Source organism: Ruditapes philippinarum, unplaced genomic scaffold (genome assembly GCF_026571515.1).
Source record: "Ruditapes philippinarum isolate M1 unplaced genomic scaffold, ASM2657151v2 ctg5821_1_1_1_1, whole genome shotgun sequence".
NCBI lineage: Eukaryota > Metazoa > Mollusca > Bivalvia > Venerida > Veneridae > Ruditapes > Ruditapes philippinarum.
Window position 1 is genome coordinate 78934 of NW_026865285.1, and position 16363 is coordinate 95296.

At 32.9% G+C, this 16363-nt stretch overlaps 1 protein-coding gene across 4 annotated transcripts in view; it reads right to left on the reverse strand.

The window, feature by feature from the left end:
- LOC132728532 (ceramide synthase 2-like) overlaps window positions 1-16363 on the reverse strand; it is a 38423-nt gene that overhangs the window by 9713 nt on the left and 12347 nt on the right. For all 4 annotated transcript variants that reach the window (XM_060714169.1, XM_060714170.1, XM_060714173.1 and 1 more), the window contains exons 4-9: window positions 12034-12140; window positions 8164-8221; window positions 5574-5624; window positions 3969-4061; window positions 3340-3468; window positions 2212-2318 (exon numbers count right to left, since the gene is read on the reverse strand). In XM_060714169.1, coding sequence (XP_060570152.1) covers window positions 2212-2318; window positions 3340-3468; window positions 3969-4061; window positions 5574-5624; window positions 8164-8221; window positions 12034-12140 — 545 coding nt within the window. The remainder of the gene's footprint in view (window positions 1-2211; window positions 2319-3339; window positions 3469-3968; window positions 4062-5573; window positions 5625-8163; window positions 8222-12033; window positions 12141-16363) is intronic.

A 16363-nucleotide genomic window follows, 5' to 3' on the forward strand; every position in this document is an offset into this window, starting at 1 on the left:
CAAACAATTAATAAGGGTTATCAAGTATCTACTGGTCATGACCTGAACCTTTGACCCCTTGACCCAAAACTCAATAGGGGTCATCTGCTGGTCACGACCAATCATCATACAAAGTTTGAAGTTCCTAGGCCTAAGCGTTTTTAGTTAATTGATCAGAAACCGTTTTTACCTACAAGGTCAATGTGACCTTGACCTTTGACCCCTTGACCCCAAAATTAATAGGTCATCTGCTGGTCATGACCAATCACCATACCAAGTTTGAAGTTCCTAGGCCTAAGGGTTCTTTAGTTATTGATCGGAAACCGTTTTAACATACAAGGTCAATGTGACCTTGACCTTTGACCCCAAAATCAATAGGGGTCATCTGCTGCTCATGACCAATCACCATGCCAAGTTTGAAGTTCCTAGGCCGAAGCGTTCTTTAGTTATTGATCGGAAACCGTTTTTACTTACAATGTCAATGTGAGCTTGACCTTTGACCCCTTGATCCCAAAATCAATAGGGGTAATCTGCTGGTCATGACAAATCACCATACCAAGTTTGAAGTTCCTAGACCTTAGCGTTCTTTAGTTATTGATCAGAAACTGTTTTTACCTACAAGGGCAATGTGACCTTGACCTTTGACCCCTTGACCCAAAACTCAATAGGGGTCATCTGCTGGTCACGACCAATCAACATACAAAGTTTGAAGTTCCTAGGCCTAAGTGTTTTTAGTTAATTGATCGGAAACCGTTTTTACCTACAAGGTCAATGTGACCTTGACCTTTGACACCTTGACCCCAAAATCAATAGGTCATCTGCTGGTCATGACCAATCACCATACCAAGTTTGAAGTTCCTAGGCCTAAGGGTTCTTTTGTTATTGATTGGAAAGCATTTTTACCTACAAGGTCAATGTGACCTTGCCCTTTGACCCCTTAACCCCAATATCAATAGGGGTCATCTGCTGGTCATGACCAATCACCATATCAAGTTTGAAGTTCCTAGGCCTAAGGGTTCTTTAGTTATTGATCGGAAACCGTTTTTACCTAAGAGGTCAATGTGACCTTGACCTTTGACCCCAAAATCAATAGGGGTCATCTACTGATCATGACCAATCACCATATCAAGTTTGAAGTCCCTAGGCCTAAGGGTTCTTTCGTTATTGATCGGAAACCGTTTTTACCTACAAGGTCAATGTGACCTTGACCTTTGACCCCTTAACCCCAAAATCAAAAGGGGTCATCTGCTGGTCATAAACAATCACCATACCAAGTTTGAAGTTCCTAGGCCTAAGGGTTCTTTTGTTATTGATCAGAAACCATTTTTACCCAAGAGGTCAATGTGACCTTGACCTTTGACCCCTTGACCCCAAAATCCATAGGGGTTATCTACTGATCATGACCAATCACCATACCAAGTTTGAAGTTCCTAGGCCTTAAAGTTCTTTAATTATTGATCGGAAACCGTTTTTGCTTACAAGGTCAATGTGACCTTGACCTTTGACCCCTTGACCCCAAAATCAATAGGGGTCATCTACTGATCATGACCAATCACCATACCAAGTTTGAAGTTCCTAGGCCTTAAAGTTCTTTAGTTATTGATCGGAAACCGTTTTTCCTTACAAGGTCAATGTGACCTTGACCTTTGACCCCTTGACCCCAAAATCAATAGGGGTCATCTACTGATCATGACCAATCACCATACCAAGTTTGAAGTTCCTAGGCCTTAAGGTTCTTTAGTTATTGATCGGAAACCGTTTTTTGCTTACAAGGTCAATGTGACCTTGACCTTTGACCCCTTGACCCCAAAATCAATAGGGGTCATCTACTGGTCATGACCAATCACCATACCAAGTTTGAAGTTCCTAGGCCTAAGGGTTCTTTAGTTATCACTCGGAAACCATTTGGTCTACGGACCGACGGACCGACAGACCGACGGACCGACGGACCGACAAGTGCAAAGCAATATACCCCCTTTTCTTCGAAATTGGGGCATAATAAATGGCAATACGCAACAGGGCTGATATCCTGACCCTCGGGTCCGTTTCCTAGAACTAACCAGTACTGGTATTGTATGAGCAAACGCGGTCGTGACCAAAGTAGAGCTTGAACCGGTCATCCTTGGGCTGAGAAACAGGTTCTTTAACAACCAGGTCACTGCTATCCTTTTTAGATATGAGTGTTATAAATATTTGATATATTGACAAGGTGGACACGCTGTCTATACTTACGCATAGGGGAATATGATATGCCTCGATGTAATCCAAGCAATAACAAAGACAATAAATACACAGTCGGTTGTTCTCTTCCACTTTAAATAATTAACCATCTTTGTAAGCTAATAAAATAGAAGAAAAACAGAAAATATTAAATTGGCCGTACACAATATCCAATAAAATTGCAAATAATATATTTGAACTTTTTTCTTCAAATCCGGTACACACGTTATATGCGGGTCTTTAACACTTAATACATAAATATCTTAAATATTGAATAACTGTCCAATATTTGAATTTGAACAAAACCATTCATTTTTGTAAGGAAAAATCTGAAGATATGTACTGACTGAATAGTGAACAGTGCCGACCATAACCAGACAGCACGGATGTGCCGTCTGGTTATTGTCTGCACTAGTCACATGGCTGATTCAGTCGCCGGTTGATAAATTGAAAGGCACATCATGCCTTAATAACGAATACATTTTACTTCGCGTAAAAGGGCAATCATGGAATTTGAAACGTTTAAATAATGATTTTGTCAGATGCTTGTTACCAGAAGTAAATAGCGCTGAAAAATAATAATTTCTTCATTAAAGAAGTAAAATGTAAACTTAGTAGTATTTTGACTTTCATACAAAATACTAAATTACTAAAACTGTAAAACTACAGATTGCCAATAGCAACATAAGAAAAAGACAGTTTAGACTATTAGCTAGTATTTTTTTTGGAAACTATAAAAGTACACCAAAAATAAAAAGCTTTTGATCGATAAAAAATAAAGCATTTCTGAGGCATAATGAGCCTTTAATTAAAATATTTGAGGACAAAAAGTTGTTTTGCTACTGAAATGTACACATACAAGCACTAGACTTTTTAAAAAAAACTATCAAACAATCTCTTGCCATTATGCAAGAATAACGGCCTCGAGTTTGCACCCAGTAATAAAAACTTTAATATGTACCTGAAAAATATAATAAATATAACAAACAAAATACCTCGAGTAATGATTTTTCATAAACTATTAAACGATCGTTTGCCATTATGTTGGAATATGGCTTCGACTTTGCACTTAGTTATAATTAAGACTCAAAGATGTTAGGCACCTATGATGTGTAAATACATATATGACGAACAAAATACCTCGAGTAATGGGTCTGCAACATCGTGCACGATAAGCACGAGTGTTCCAATTCGTACAAAATTGACCATCCACGAGAAGTTCATCAATACAATAGTGGCAATGTGATGTATAAACATCTGGTAGAAATCCTGAAACAAACACACGTGTTCACATTATTTTTATACCAAAATCATTTCACATTTATGCATATAATATTACATCACTACATCAAAATATTTATTTGACAGATATTCGAATTTGCTGTAAAGAGTATAACATTATATATCTAATTTCTAATTCTATTTTGTTCTCAGGCACGCTTTTTAATCAAACATTCAAGGTCTGCTTTTAAGATCACACAAACAAAACAGCTATCTACTCAATTATTTTTGCAGCGTTCCTTCGTTGGTGCATATTTCAGACTTCCATTCTGTTGTTATTTATTTATTTTATTTATTCATTTATTTATTTTTTATTTATTTATTCAATTTTTTTTTAATTTATTTATTTTCTTATTATTTATTTTAATAATTGAAATTTGCACTATTTTGACATTCGCATCTTCTCTGCTCTTTCGTTGAGATAAAAGCCGAGATGATCCGTTTGTTATTTCGCGGAAGTTTATCATATTAACGGAAATATTACTTACTGCTCTCTTTGGGTCATAAATGAGTGTAAATATCAGGCTCCAGTAGAATGCAAGCTCTATCATATAATACCAGTATACATCGTTGGTGACGTTCTGTAACATGTATTAAAAATAAGTAATCTTACTGAACACATGTTTGATATTTCTAAAGAATAGGGAAAAAAATGGATTTCTGAAGCACAATGGGCCTTTAATTATATATACGTTTATGTTTTTCGTAAGGCAGCACACAATTTTATCCGATGCATCACAACGTCTAATTACTTTCGACTATAGCAGGTCATAATAAAGTATCAGGTTTCTATAAGGTATTGAGGATTGTTTTGAATTATGATTAATTATTTTGATATATGATAGATAAATGTCATCCTCTTCTCTTTCTAATGACCTTCTCAGATATTATTAAACTTATAAATCAGAATACATAGTTTTCCCTGACACAGGCAGACAGTTATTCATATTTTAATTATTTCAAAAACCTTATAATATAGTTTACCGATATTTGCATGTTTTAAATAACAAGTAGGCAGTCCGTAACTTATAATGTTTTTACCCTGATGGAACAGTCTTTGCCACCAGTATAGACCCCGGCCAGCATGCACACCCGTTTAGTCTGACCAGGCTCTTACTGTTCGCTTATGAATTTTAATCTTGCTACCCCCAAAATTGATAATTGACTGTTCTAAAAATGGAAACAGGATAAGTCCATTTTAAGGAACTCCACTAAGGTACAAAAGCCTAAAAACATAAAAATTCAATTTCTTACATAGATCAGCTGGGGGAACTTAAAACGGAAAGATACTCAAATAGAGTTTAAAGAAATATACTCAGATATAAGTTGAAAAAATACTTTCTATTTTTAGCCTTATTGGGTAAAAAGCTTACAACGCATTTCAATTTTGGGTAATTATTCTGAAAAAAAAAACGGAGTGAGCTAATGATCTGAAATTTTGCGTACAAGTTATTGGTCTATACCTACATTAAACAGAACATTAATCTTGAAAAAGATATTTCCAGTCTGGTCATGTAAAAAAACCACCTCGGTTGAGTCCCTTTAAAGCATATTCAGCAGTTTTAATATATAAAAATAGAAGGGGAATAGAATATTTGGACATTACATGATATATGACCCCACATAAGCAACGAATCAACAGCGTAAATAAAATCGCCTGATAATCAATAGAAACTGGCGTCCATTTCGCTCGTTCCACTGTTCGGGGATTATTTTATTGTGACAGACCGAGATAAACCAGATATACCGCAGCAGACGTCAAAATACGACTCCGCGAATGAAGTAGTCCACTTTTATTATAAGGTTCTATATATATTGTGTAAGTTTTGCAGTTTTACATGTAAGCGAGATATTCCATGTTTGGATATTTCCTATACACCTACACTAGCTACATGAGCTTACCAATATCTCAAAACTTGAGTCGAACTCCGGATATTAAGAATGTCACGTCAAGGGAGATAAAACTTGAAATGTTGTTTTTATTTTTTTTTAGCAAAACAACTACTAAAAACATATACGTACTTTTTTCGAAACAATGTGATACCTTTAAATTCTGTGAAAAAATGATAATACTAAAATTGAATTATGCTCACCTGTAACGGCCATCCCACCCAGCAGTCTATAGTTTTACTGAACCATGGTTTCTAAAGCCAGAAAAAAATAAACAATTACTTTTCTTTGAAAATTGTACATCATCATCATTCATCATAATCAATACCAATAACAATACCAACAACAAGAAGTCTAACGTCTTCATCATCAAAAACAATATCATCAGTAACATTTTCACAATCATCATCACCGTCATCATCGTCCTAATTATCATTATCATCATCATCATCATCGCTACAATTATCATCGGCATCATTATCATCATCATCATCAACATCATTACGATCAATATCAATACCATCGTTATCATCATCATCATCATCGACAACACCATATTATCATCATCATCATCATCATCATCATCATCTATACCATCATCAGTATAATTATCATCAACAATATCATCATCATCACCATCATCTATACCATCATCAGTATAATTATCATCAACAATATCATCATCATCACCATCATCATCATCATAATCTTTCTTTTTTTTTTTGAACATCTAGAAAAATCATTTTTAGCCATAACTGAAGGTTGGCCGACAATTTATATATTTATTATATATTATTTATATTTGATATTTTCACTTCAATATCCGAATGAACGATCATAATGAAACACTGTCAACTGTATACAATGGTTAATGTTTTAATTCTTATGAATGAGAATATAAAAAGATAAATATAGGAGAAACAGAAAGGAAGAGCAAGAAAAATACAAGAAAAAACCGCTTGAAATATTGTTTTTATATATATTTATTTAATTTTACCCATGAAATATGGTGCTATATCAGTCAAATATATTTCATATTTTTTTAAAAATAAATATGAAATATAAATATGAAAGTAGGCGGGGGAAATCTTTCGCCATTTTGTTGGAAAAATCTGATAAATACAAAACAACTTTTTGTTGAATTTTGTTTTGAAAACGGTCTAGAATGATAGAAAATGGTCTAAGTAAGAAAATTAATCCGAACACCAATAGAGGATATTCAAGTTTTTTCTATATATAAATGATTTATTTTCATCGAGTGGTATGAAAATAAATATTTCATGAGTTGCGGTAGCCACGAGTGAAATATGGTAATTTTCATGGCAAAGATGCCAAAAAAATCATGTATTTATAGAAAAAAACTTGAATTTTCTGTTTATTATACATTTGTATACATTTTTCTCTTTCTGAAAATTAAAATTTGAAAGACTTTCCCTTAAAGTTTGAGTACTGACAGAATCTAAAAGAAAGTAGTCCGGCAAGACACTAGTGAAAATACGGAAAATATGTTTCACTGCAGTGAAAAATAAATTTTTACATTGAAAATACGGAAAATGAAAATACGCATTTTATTTCATCAATATTTCTCAATATTTCATTTATAAGTATATAATAAATATCTTTTATTCAGTCATTAACGCTGTACAGACGTTTAAAGAGTTGTTTACGTGACGTCACAATGTAGCGCTAAATATCGCGTGCAAAAAACAAGACAATAACTATAATATGAAAAAGACAAAGCCTCAAAGCGAGCTCGATGTACTTTTAACGTGAAATAGTATTAAATAATCGCGCATTTTATTTCAAATGCATTGACGAGTGCGTGTGACGTTACACGTACTGTGTTAAATATGGCTCCGCCCCTGTCGTTAAATGAATAACGAGTTTTGAAAACGTTGATAAAACTTTGTTTATTTTATTTCACTCTATAATTTTTCAAGCGAAATAAAGATTATTAAAAGTGAAATAAATGTAAAACTTAAAACGTTTGCGACATTAAAATAGCGTACTTGATTTGTTTGTTTTGCACGTGCTGTTTGGCGCTACATTGTGACGTCACGTAAACAATACTTTAAACGTCTGTACAGAGTTAACGACTGAAAAAAAGATATTGGCGTTCGGATTCATTTTCTTAGTTAGACCATTTTCTTTCATTCTAGATAGTTTTCACAACAAAATTCGACAAAAAATTTGTTTTTATTTATCAGATTTTTCAAACAAAATGGCGCCTTCAATTTTCATTTTACATTTTCCGTTTTAAAACTGTCATTCGATATTTTTATTCACAGCTTCCGTTATTCTGGTTCCCTGTCCAATTATGGTTCCCATAGACGTGCGCGGGTGACCAGTCTACACATCCGTTTTCAGTCAGAATTCCTCAGTTTTTATCGTTATCTTTAAATTCGAAAAGTTGCGATGTGTCCAATTCGGTACTTCGGACGAAAGTTTTCAAAACCATCACTTACCAGGTACTCGCGTTACCGTAAAGCTCGCTTTGCGAGCAGGCCCTTCGGGCCAGCTCGTCGAGCTCGCTATTACGCGCTGTACAATTGCAGTTGCGTAGCAAGCAAGGGGGTTCGTAACCTTTTTTCTTTGATTATAAAATTAAATAAAAAGGGTTTTTTTTCGTTTTTCGTGAAATATGGTATATATTTCCACTCAACATGATAAAATGCCACATATTTTCACTCGCCGTCCCGGCTCGTGAAAATATGTGGCATTTTATCATGTTTCGTGAAAATATATTCCATATTTCACTCAAACGAAAAAATATCCTCTTAATATTCTACTTACATTTAATATAATGCTATAGCCATAGGTAAATGAAACGGCATAGAAGAGAAAATGCCATCTGAAAGATATATATGAACGATTCATGTAAATATTATATTAAATAAAGGTAAAAAAAAAGACATATCATTCATAAATTTCATACACAATCTTCCAAGAAATGGATACAATAATAGTATCTTTTTATTCCTCCAATATTGAAGAGCATAATAATATTATTTTTTAAAAGATTTCTTTCATGATTTTATATTGTAAGTTTTCCGTTTCGAAAATCTTGATAAAAAAATTTAAATGGACTTCATATATATACATGTACTGCATAAGCTACGTCCACAAAACACGGTGGGCCAGTTTCTAAATCAAATTATTCTTCCCTGCTACCAGTATTAAATAAAACAAATACAATCCATTATGACAGAAGACCATGAATATATATTTGAAAGTTTCGTGCTATGACAAAATTTAGTAAGTTGAACTTTTCAAAGATGCATATAATTTTTATATACTTCTGTACAGAACAGAACAGATCAGAACAAAATCTTTATTTGTAGACTTGAGCTCTACGCTCCTTGTCGTTATAAATACAATACATATAATACAAAAGTCAAATTAATTATAGCATGAATACATGTAGAGAGAGATAAATAAACTTTGTTAATAACATTTTATGTGTAACAAAAACTAATGTAAGTCATAAGTACAATTCGTCAAGTACTTATTGCTCTGACAATTTCTGAATATAACGTAAGTGTTTTTTTAACAAATATCTCTAATGAACGTTATACAGTGTGGCAATACCACGTGACATTGACGTCATTTTCGGCATCATTTCCAAGACAAATGTTGCTCGATTCGGAAAAGAAAATAGCCGTAAATATTTTATTTCTGTACCAATTTCTTTGGGATATGCACCAGTCTACGGGGAAAAATATAAGCTTTCCACAGAATATTGAATCTTCGTCAGTTTATAAGCCGTTTTATCAAACACTTTGCATAACCTTGGAAGTTGCTTGTATTAGAGCGGGCTTCAGTTGCAAGCTTTTTCGTTTTCTGGCGTTATCTGGTCTACGTCATGATTAAAATGTCAGGTTTACAACAACCGGGAGTACGGAAGGCAAAACTCTACCTATATATGTTCATATTTTTATTATGAATGACATAAATCTTAAACTTTTCTTCAATTGTCAATTCTGGCACCAGTTCCAAGTCGAAAAAAAAGGACTACAGTTTAAAGCAGATTTTAGAATCCGTTGCAAATGCAAAGCAACATGCCTACCGTTATCTTTCTATAATTATGTTAACCATGAAAAACATTTTATTTACTATACGATTCACATAAACACAAATGAATATTTAAATGATTTTTACACGCTGCGCTATAAGTGATTTTAAAAGTCGTAAAATTGTTGTCTGCATTTGTAAAGAAATTTATTTGCTCTTTAATCATTGTTCTTTCACGGTAATGATTATGAAAAATCTATTTGTGTCATGTAGCAATACCAAACGTGAAATTGAAAACAGAAACCCTAAATATCACCCAAAACGGCAAAATTGAAAATGTTGCAGGCTCGGATTGACTTAGCTAGGATCACTTCGATTTGTATGCTGTGAAAAGGGCTACGCCTTAACGCGGCAATTTTAAAGTCAAAGGTTATTCTTTTGTAAAGAGTTTATTTATACGTATAACCATATATATATAAAGAACCTGTAGCAATGTTTTAGTATGATAGATTCAGCTTTTTAAGACAGTGGCACTCGTTGATAAAAAATGTTTTTACATCCTGTTTTCATACCCACGGTAACCGTTTTTCGTAAACTGGATATAACTTCGTTCACTTAAGAACACTATTAAACACACTATTAAACACTATCTATTTTATAATTGCATTTATTTCTGTTGATAAACTGCATATCTGACAAATTTAGTTAATTATATCAGTCAACTCAGCTTTATCAGAGAGCTCACCAATATACATTGTAAAGAGAGGAAGGGAACGGAATATTTATGGTTTGAACACATTTAAATCGAGTAGAACTTTTTAACAATAATGTCTCTTTCAACTGAATAAAAAACGATAGGGCTATTTGGGACTATTTCTTATCGATGTGGTCATTGGCTGTAAATGCATGGATTATTGCACGCGGCATGACCCGCAGATGTCCTCAACAGGATTTTTGTAGCATTTTAAGATTTAAAAAAGGACCACACATTAAAATCTAAAACATGATAAACATGACGCATATACTAAATAAGTGAATTATCTGATATGTAAATAAAGAAGTAAGTCAGTTGACAGTTGAAGGATAAAAATTGAACATACTCTTCAAATGTAATGTAGAGTTTTGCCTTCCGTACTCCCGGTTGTTGTAAACCTGACTTTTTAATCATGACGTAACAGTATTAACAGTATTTTTGTAAATCTCATCAAATATTGTTCATAAATTAGGATTTTAAACGGAAAACCCCACGGTAACACTTAAGTTCGTATACGAATTTTAACATGCAAATGAAGACTATAATCAGCTCGTGTATGCGCTACGTCACAGTGTTATAGTTGTTATCCGGATCACAACAAATTAGGCTGATCAAACTCCGAAAAAACTCCATAAAGGGTTAAACTATCTAAATATGATATTTTCTTGTGCAAATAACTTTTACCGTTATAGATTCACGGTGCAATAGGTCTGGGGTTCAGAAAAAGTAATCATCTCATAAAAAAGATTAAATTTATATGAAAACATCCGTTAGAATGCTGAAATACAACAAATGTATGCCGTTAAATTAGGACTGCTACTTATAGTCATGTTTGTTGATTTAATATTGATGTACGGATGATCTAAAGGCGGGGTTTCTCATGCAAACAGAAATTGTACTTCTGATTTCGCCACAATGAGGTTGCACATTTTTATGCGTATAAACTTATTTTGGTTGTCTGGACACCAAAATAAGATCTAGAGTCGATATGAAACCCAATTTATTAATTAAATGTCGCTATTTCTGTTTTTATGAAATTTATTTAATGTAGCTTTAATGCTTCAAATCTAAAAAAAAAAGTTTCTAATCGTATAAATACTAATAATTGATTCATAAGTTCCAGCGGTAGGTATTGAAAAAAAAACACAGTATTCTACTGTTTACTTTCTCAGGCATATGTAAACAATTATCTTTATTTAGATATCTGAAATTCTTTTGAAAAATACCACCTGAATCTATGTATTCATGTAACATGTAATTAAAGAAGATACTGAAGTTACTGTTTGCAGATGTTTGCTGGACAAAAGTTCGTATTCAAGTTGTTAAATGCCGTTCAATTTCAATTCAATTTTATTTACAATAACGCCCCCTTTTATACAATTATCAATTTAATAATGGGTCTTAAGCTTGGGTCACAAATATTTGCATAAAACTGTTTAATTTAGGCATTCCTCGTGTTAAAGCTATTAAAAAGACAAGAAAAAATACTTGAAATACATTTTATAAATTATACAAATCTAACTTATGCGAAAAAAAATCCCATGAAAGAAATATCGAAAATCGTAGAATTTTGCGAAAGGATAATGAAAGCGCGGAATGCCACATTTTGTGATCTTCATTTTATAACTTGTTTAAAAACATGTAAACTTAAAATCTTTTTAAGGTAAATTTGCTACATATCTCCCTCGCAAAACTTACAACACAATACGGTAAATTAAAAAAAAATATAAAGCAATGAAAATAGATATTTTATTAATCTAATATAACGTTTTTAAATATCAGCGATAATGTCCACATTGAAATATCGAGTTGATTAATGAAATATATTTTACATGTCTAAATTTTGTGCGTGCGTATGTTTCAATATATGTTTTATAAACAATTTAAGTACTACATACCCGCTGTCACAGAATTTTTGTAAAGTTGTATGAGAATCTACTTTCTTTCTATTTCTAAACCAAACCTCAATCTGTCTCCTATTCAAATCTGTTTGCTTTGATAATACCTGTAAAAAAATAGATATATATCTTACTGACACTACATACCCTGTAAAATGTAGATATTAAGAGGATATTTTTTCGTTTGCGTGAAATATGGAATATATTTTCACGAAACATGAGAAAATGCCACATATTTTCACGAGCCGGTACGGCGATTGAAAATATGTGGCATTTTATCATGTTGAGTGAAAATATATACCATATTTCACGAATAACAAAAAAATAACCTTTTTATTTAATTTCATGATCAAAGAAAATGGTATCGAATCCCCTTGCTTGCTACCAACTGCAAGTGTACAGCGCGCAGTAATTTATGCGTAAGCACGAGCTGTTTGGCGCTACATTGTGACATCAAACAACTCTTTAAACGTCTGTACAGCGTCTAATTACTGAAATAAAGATATTGGTGTTCGGATTAATTTTCTTAGTTAGACTATTTTCTATCATGCTAGATAGTTTTCAAAACAATATTCAAGAAAAATTTGTTTTGTATTTATCAGATTTTTCAAACAAAACGGCGACAGAAGTCCCTTAAAATAAATATGAGTTTTGACTCCGCCCACTTTCATATTTATATTTCATGTTTATTTTAAAAAAAAATTAAATATATTTGACTGATATAGCACCATATTTCATGGGTAAAATTAAATAAACATCTAACTTTCGTTTACTTTTGTTGAATCAACATGCATTAGACATAGTTTTATCAACAGGGACACATTAGACACAGTTTTATTAACAAGAACGCATTAGGCACAGTTTTATCAACAAGAACGCATTAGGCACAGTTTTATCAACACAAACGCATTAGACACAGTTTTATCAACACGAATGCATTAGATACAGTTTTATCAACACGAACGCATTAGACACAGTTTTATCAACAAGAACGCATTTCATACAGTTTTATCAACAAGAACGCATTAGGCACAGTTTTATCAACACGAACGCATTATCCACAGTTTTATCAACACGAACGCATTAGACAAAGTTTTATGAACACGAACGCATTAGACACAGTTTTATCAACACGGCCGCATTTCATACCGTTTTATCAACATGTACGCATTTCATACAGTTTTATCAACACGAACGCATTAGACACAGTTTTATCATCAAGAACGCATTTCATACAGTTTTATCAACACGAACGCATTAGACACAGTTTTATCAACAAGAACGCATTTCAAACAGTTTTATCAACAAGAACGCATTTCATACAGTTTTATCAACACGGACGTGTTAGACACAATTTTATCAACAAGAACGCATTTCATACAGTTTTATCAACAATAACGCATTTCATACAGTTTTATCAACACGAACGCCTTAGACACAGTTTTATGAACAAGAAGCATTTCCATAAAATTTTTATTAAATGACCGCATTTCTTTACTTTTTTAACACAAAGTATTTCATAAGTTTTTTCAAAAGAACGCTTTTCATAAGTTTTATCAACACGAACGCATTAGACACAGTTTTACCACACACCTGTGCCGATTTTGCGACTCCATAAAAATGGTATTGTACGGTCGTGCATATATTTCGACGTGACGTCATTAGCGTTATACAAACACAGTGTATGTTAGCGTTATACTATAGGCGCGTCAATGAAAAATGACTTATTTTTCACTTTAAACGGCCCTTATATGTGATAAATAGAATATTAAATTTGTGTAAGTTCATTACTGAATTTATTGCACTCGTTGAATAAAATAATATTATGCTCGCCAGAGGCTCGCATAATATGATTTTATTCAACTCGTGCAATAAATTCTGTATTGAACTTACACTCATTCAATATCCTCTATTTATCAACAAAAACGCATTAGACACACCTTTATCAACACGAACGCATTAGTCACAGTTTTATCAACAAGAACGCATTTCATACAGTTTTATCAACAAGAACGCAATAGACACAGTTTTATCAACAAGAACGCATTTCATACAGTTTTATCAACAAGAACGCATTTCATACAGGTTTATCAACACGAACGCATTAGACACATAGAGGATATTTGTTTGTTTTGCATGTAAGATTGAAATATAATTTCACTGAGTGAACACCAGATGCAATATTTCACGAGTGGCGTAGCCACGAGTGAAAATATAATAGCTGGTGTTCACGAATGAAATATATTTCAATCTTATATGTGAAACAAATAAATTTTCTTTTTATTTCATGCTTTTTAAGTGATTCTAAGTATTTTTTTCTATTTTTTTCCGCGTAACGTCGCGCATTCCCCCTTGTGACGTCATCACATCATGACGTCACATTATCAATTTTGAAATATAGGCCGGTTACATTTCTCTAATTTTGTTACATTACTAACATTATGTATGATGAAATCGACTTTCTTTTCCTAAATAAGCAAAATTTACGCATGACGGCATATATTTCTACCTGTTATTCCATTTAGTTATGATTTTTTTTTCATCCGCATTCAGATATAGTCCGGCTACAGTGAAAATTATATTTTGTAAATTTCACTAGTGGTTTATCGGAATATAATCATCTGATATATTACAATAAAACACTGGAAAGCATGAAATAAATTTTTATCAACACGAACGCATTAGACACAATTTTATCAACAAGAACGCATTTCACACAGTTTTATCAACACGGACGCATTTCATACATTTTTATCAACACGGACGCATTAGACACAGTTTTATCAACATGAACGCATTTCATACAGTTTTATCAACACGAACGCATTAGACACAATGTTATCAACACGGACGCATCAGACACAGTTTTATCAACACGGACGCATTAGATACAGTTTTATCAACACGGACGCATTGGACACAGTTTTATCAACAAGAACGCATTAGACACAATGTTATCAACACGGACGCATTAGACACAGTTTTATCAACACGGACGCATTAGACACAGTTTTATCAACACGGACGTATTAGACACAGTTTTATCAACACGAACGCATTAGACACAGTTTTATCAACACGGACGCATTAGACACAGTTTTATCAACACGGACACATTAGACACAGTTTGTATCAATACACAGTTTTATCAACACTAATGCATCAGACACAGTTTTATTAACATTAATACAATAGACACAGTTTAATCAATACACAGTTTTATCAATACGAACGCATTAGACATAGTTTTTTTATCAACACTTATGCAATAGATACAGTTTTATCAATGTATACACAGTTTTATTAATATGAACGCTTCATACACAGATTTATCAACACGAGCGGACAAGACACAGTTTTATCAATACATATGCTACAGACAACAGTCATTTGTAGAAATCAACACCAACACGTACGAAGTTAAGAAATTTAGTATGCAAAAAGTCTTCCAACATGAAGACACATACCATCTACCAGTAAATTAAATCAATGTAAAGCTAACTCTATTCATCAAAAGCTTGTTTACATAGTTCATCGCCTCGTCAACTTTGTAAATAATTCCCGTCAGGACTCTTTTTTTTAAATGAGTCTGATAAACGCAGGAAAACATCGAAACTGAGCTATGATAAAGACCGTGGTTAGCATATTTTGGTCTTTCACATTTCACTAATCATTAAAACACCTCAAGGGAAAATTGTGGAATAGTTTGGAAAATAGAGATATATCTCCGAAGAGGAATAATAGCAAAGCAATCAACGTTAAATTGATGACTTGAAAAAGATTAATGTGTCGCGTTTTCCCCCGCGTCATTGCTATAAGATAGTATTTCATTATCTATACGTAATATTTGTGATGAAAGATGCTGAAGTATACCAGAAGAATAATAAAGATAACAGAATACCTCACGAACACGACATGAAACTAATAACGGAGAGGACATGAAATACATCACGGATGCGATGTAATAGACATAACGGTTAATATGATTCACATCATGGGGATGACATAAAACACTTTATCACACACCCGTGCCGATTTTGCGACTCCGTAAATATGGTATTGCACGGCCGTGCATATATTTTGACGTGACGTCATTAGCGTTATACAAACATAGTGTAAAGACGCGCTAAATGCTATCGTTATATACTTAAGGCGCGTCAATGAAAAATGACTCTTATTTCACTTTAAACGGTCTTTATTTTGGGTGTGTTATAAATAGAATATTAAATTCATATAAGTTCATTACTGAATTTATTGCACTCGTTGAATAAAATAATATTATGCTCGCCAGAGGCTCGCATAATATAATTTTATTCAACTCGTGCAATAA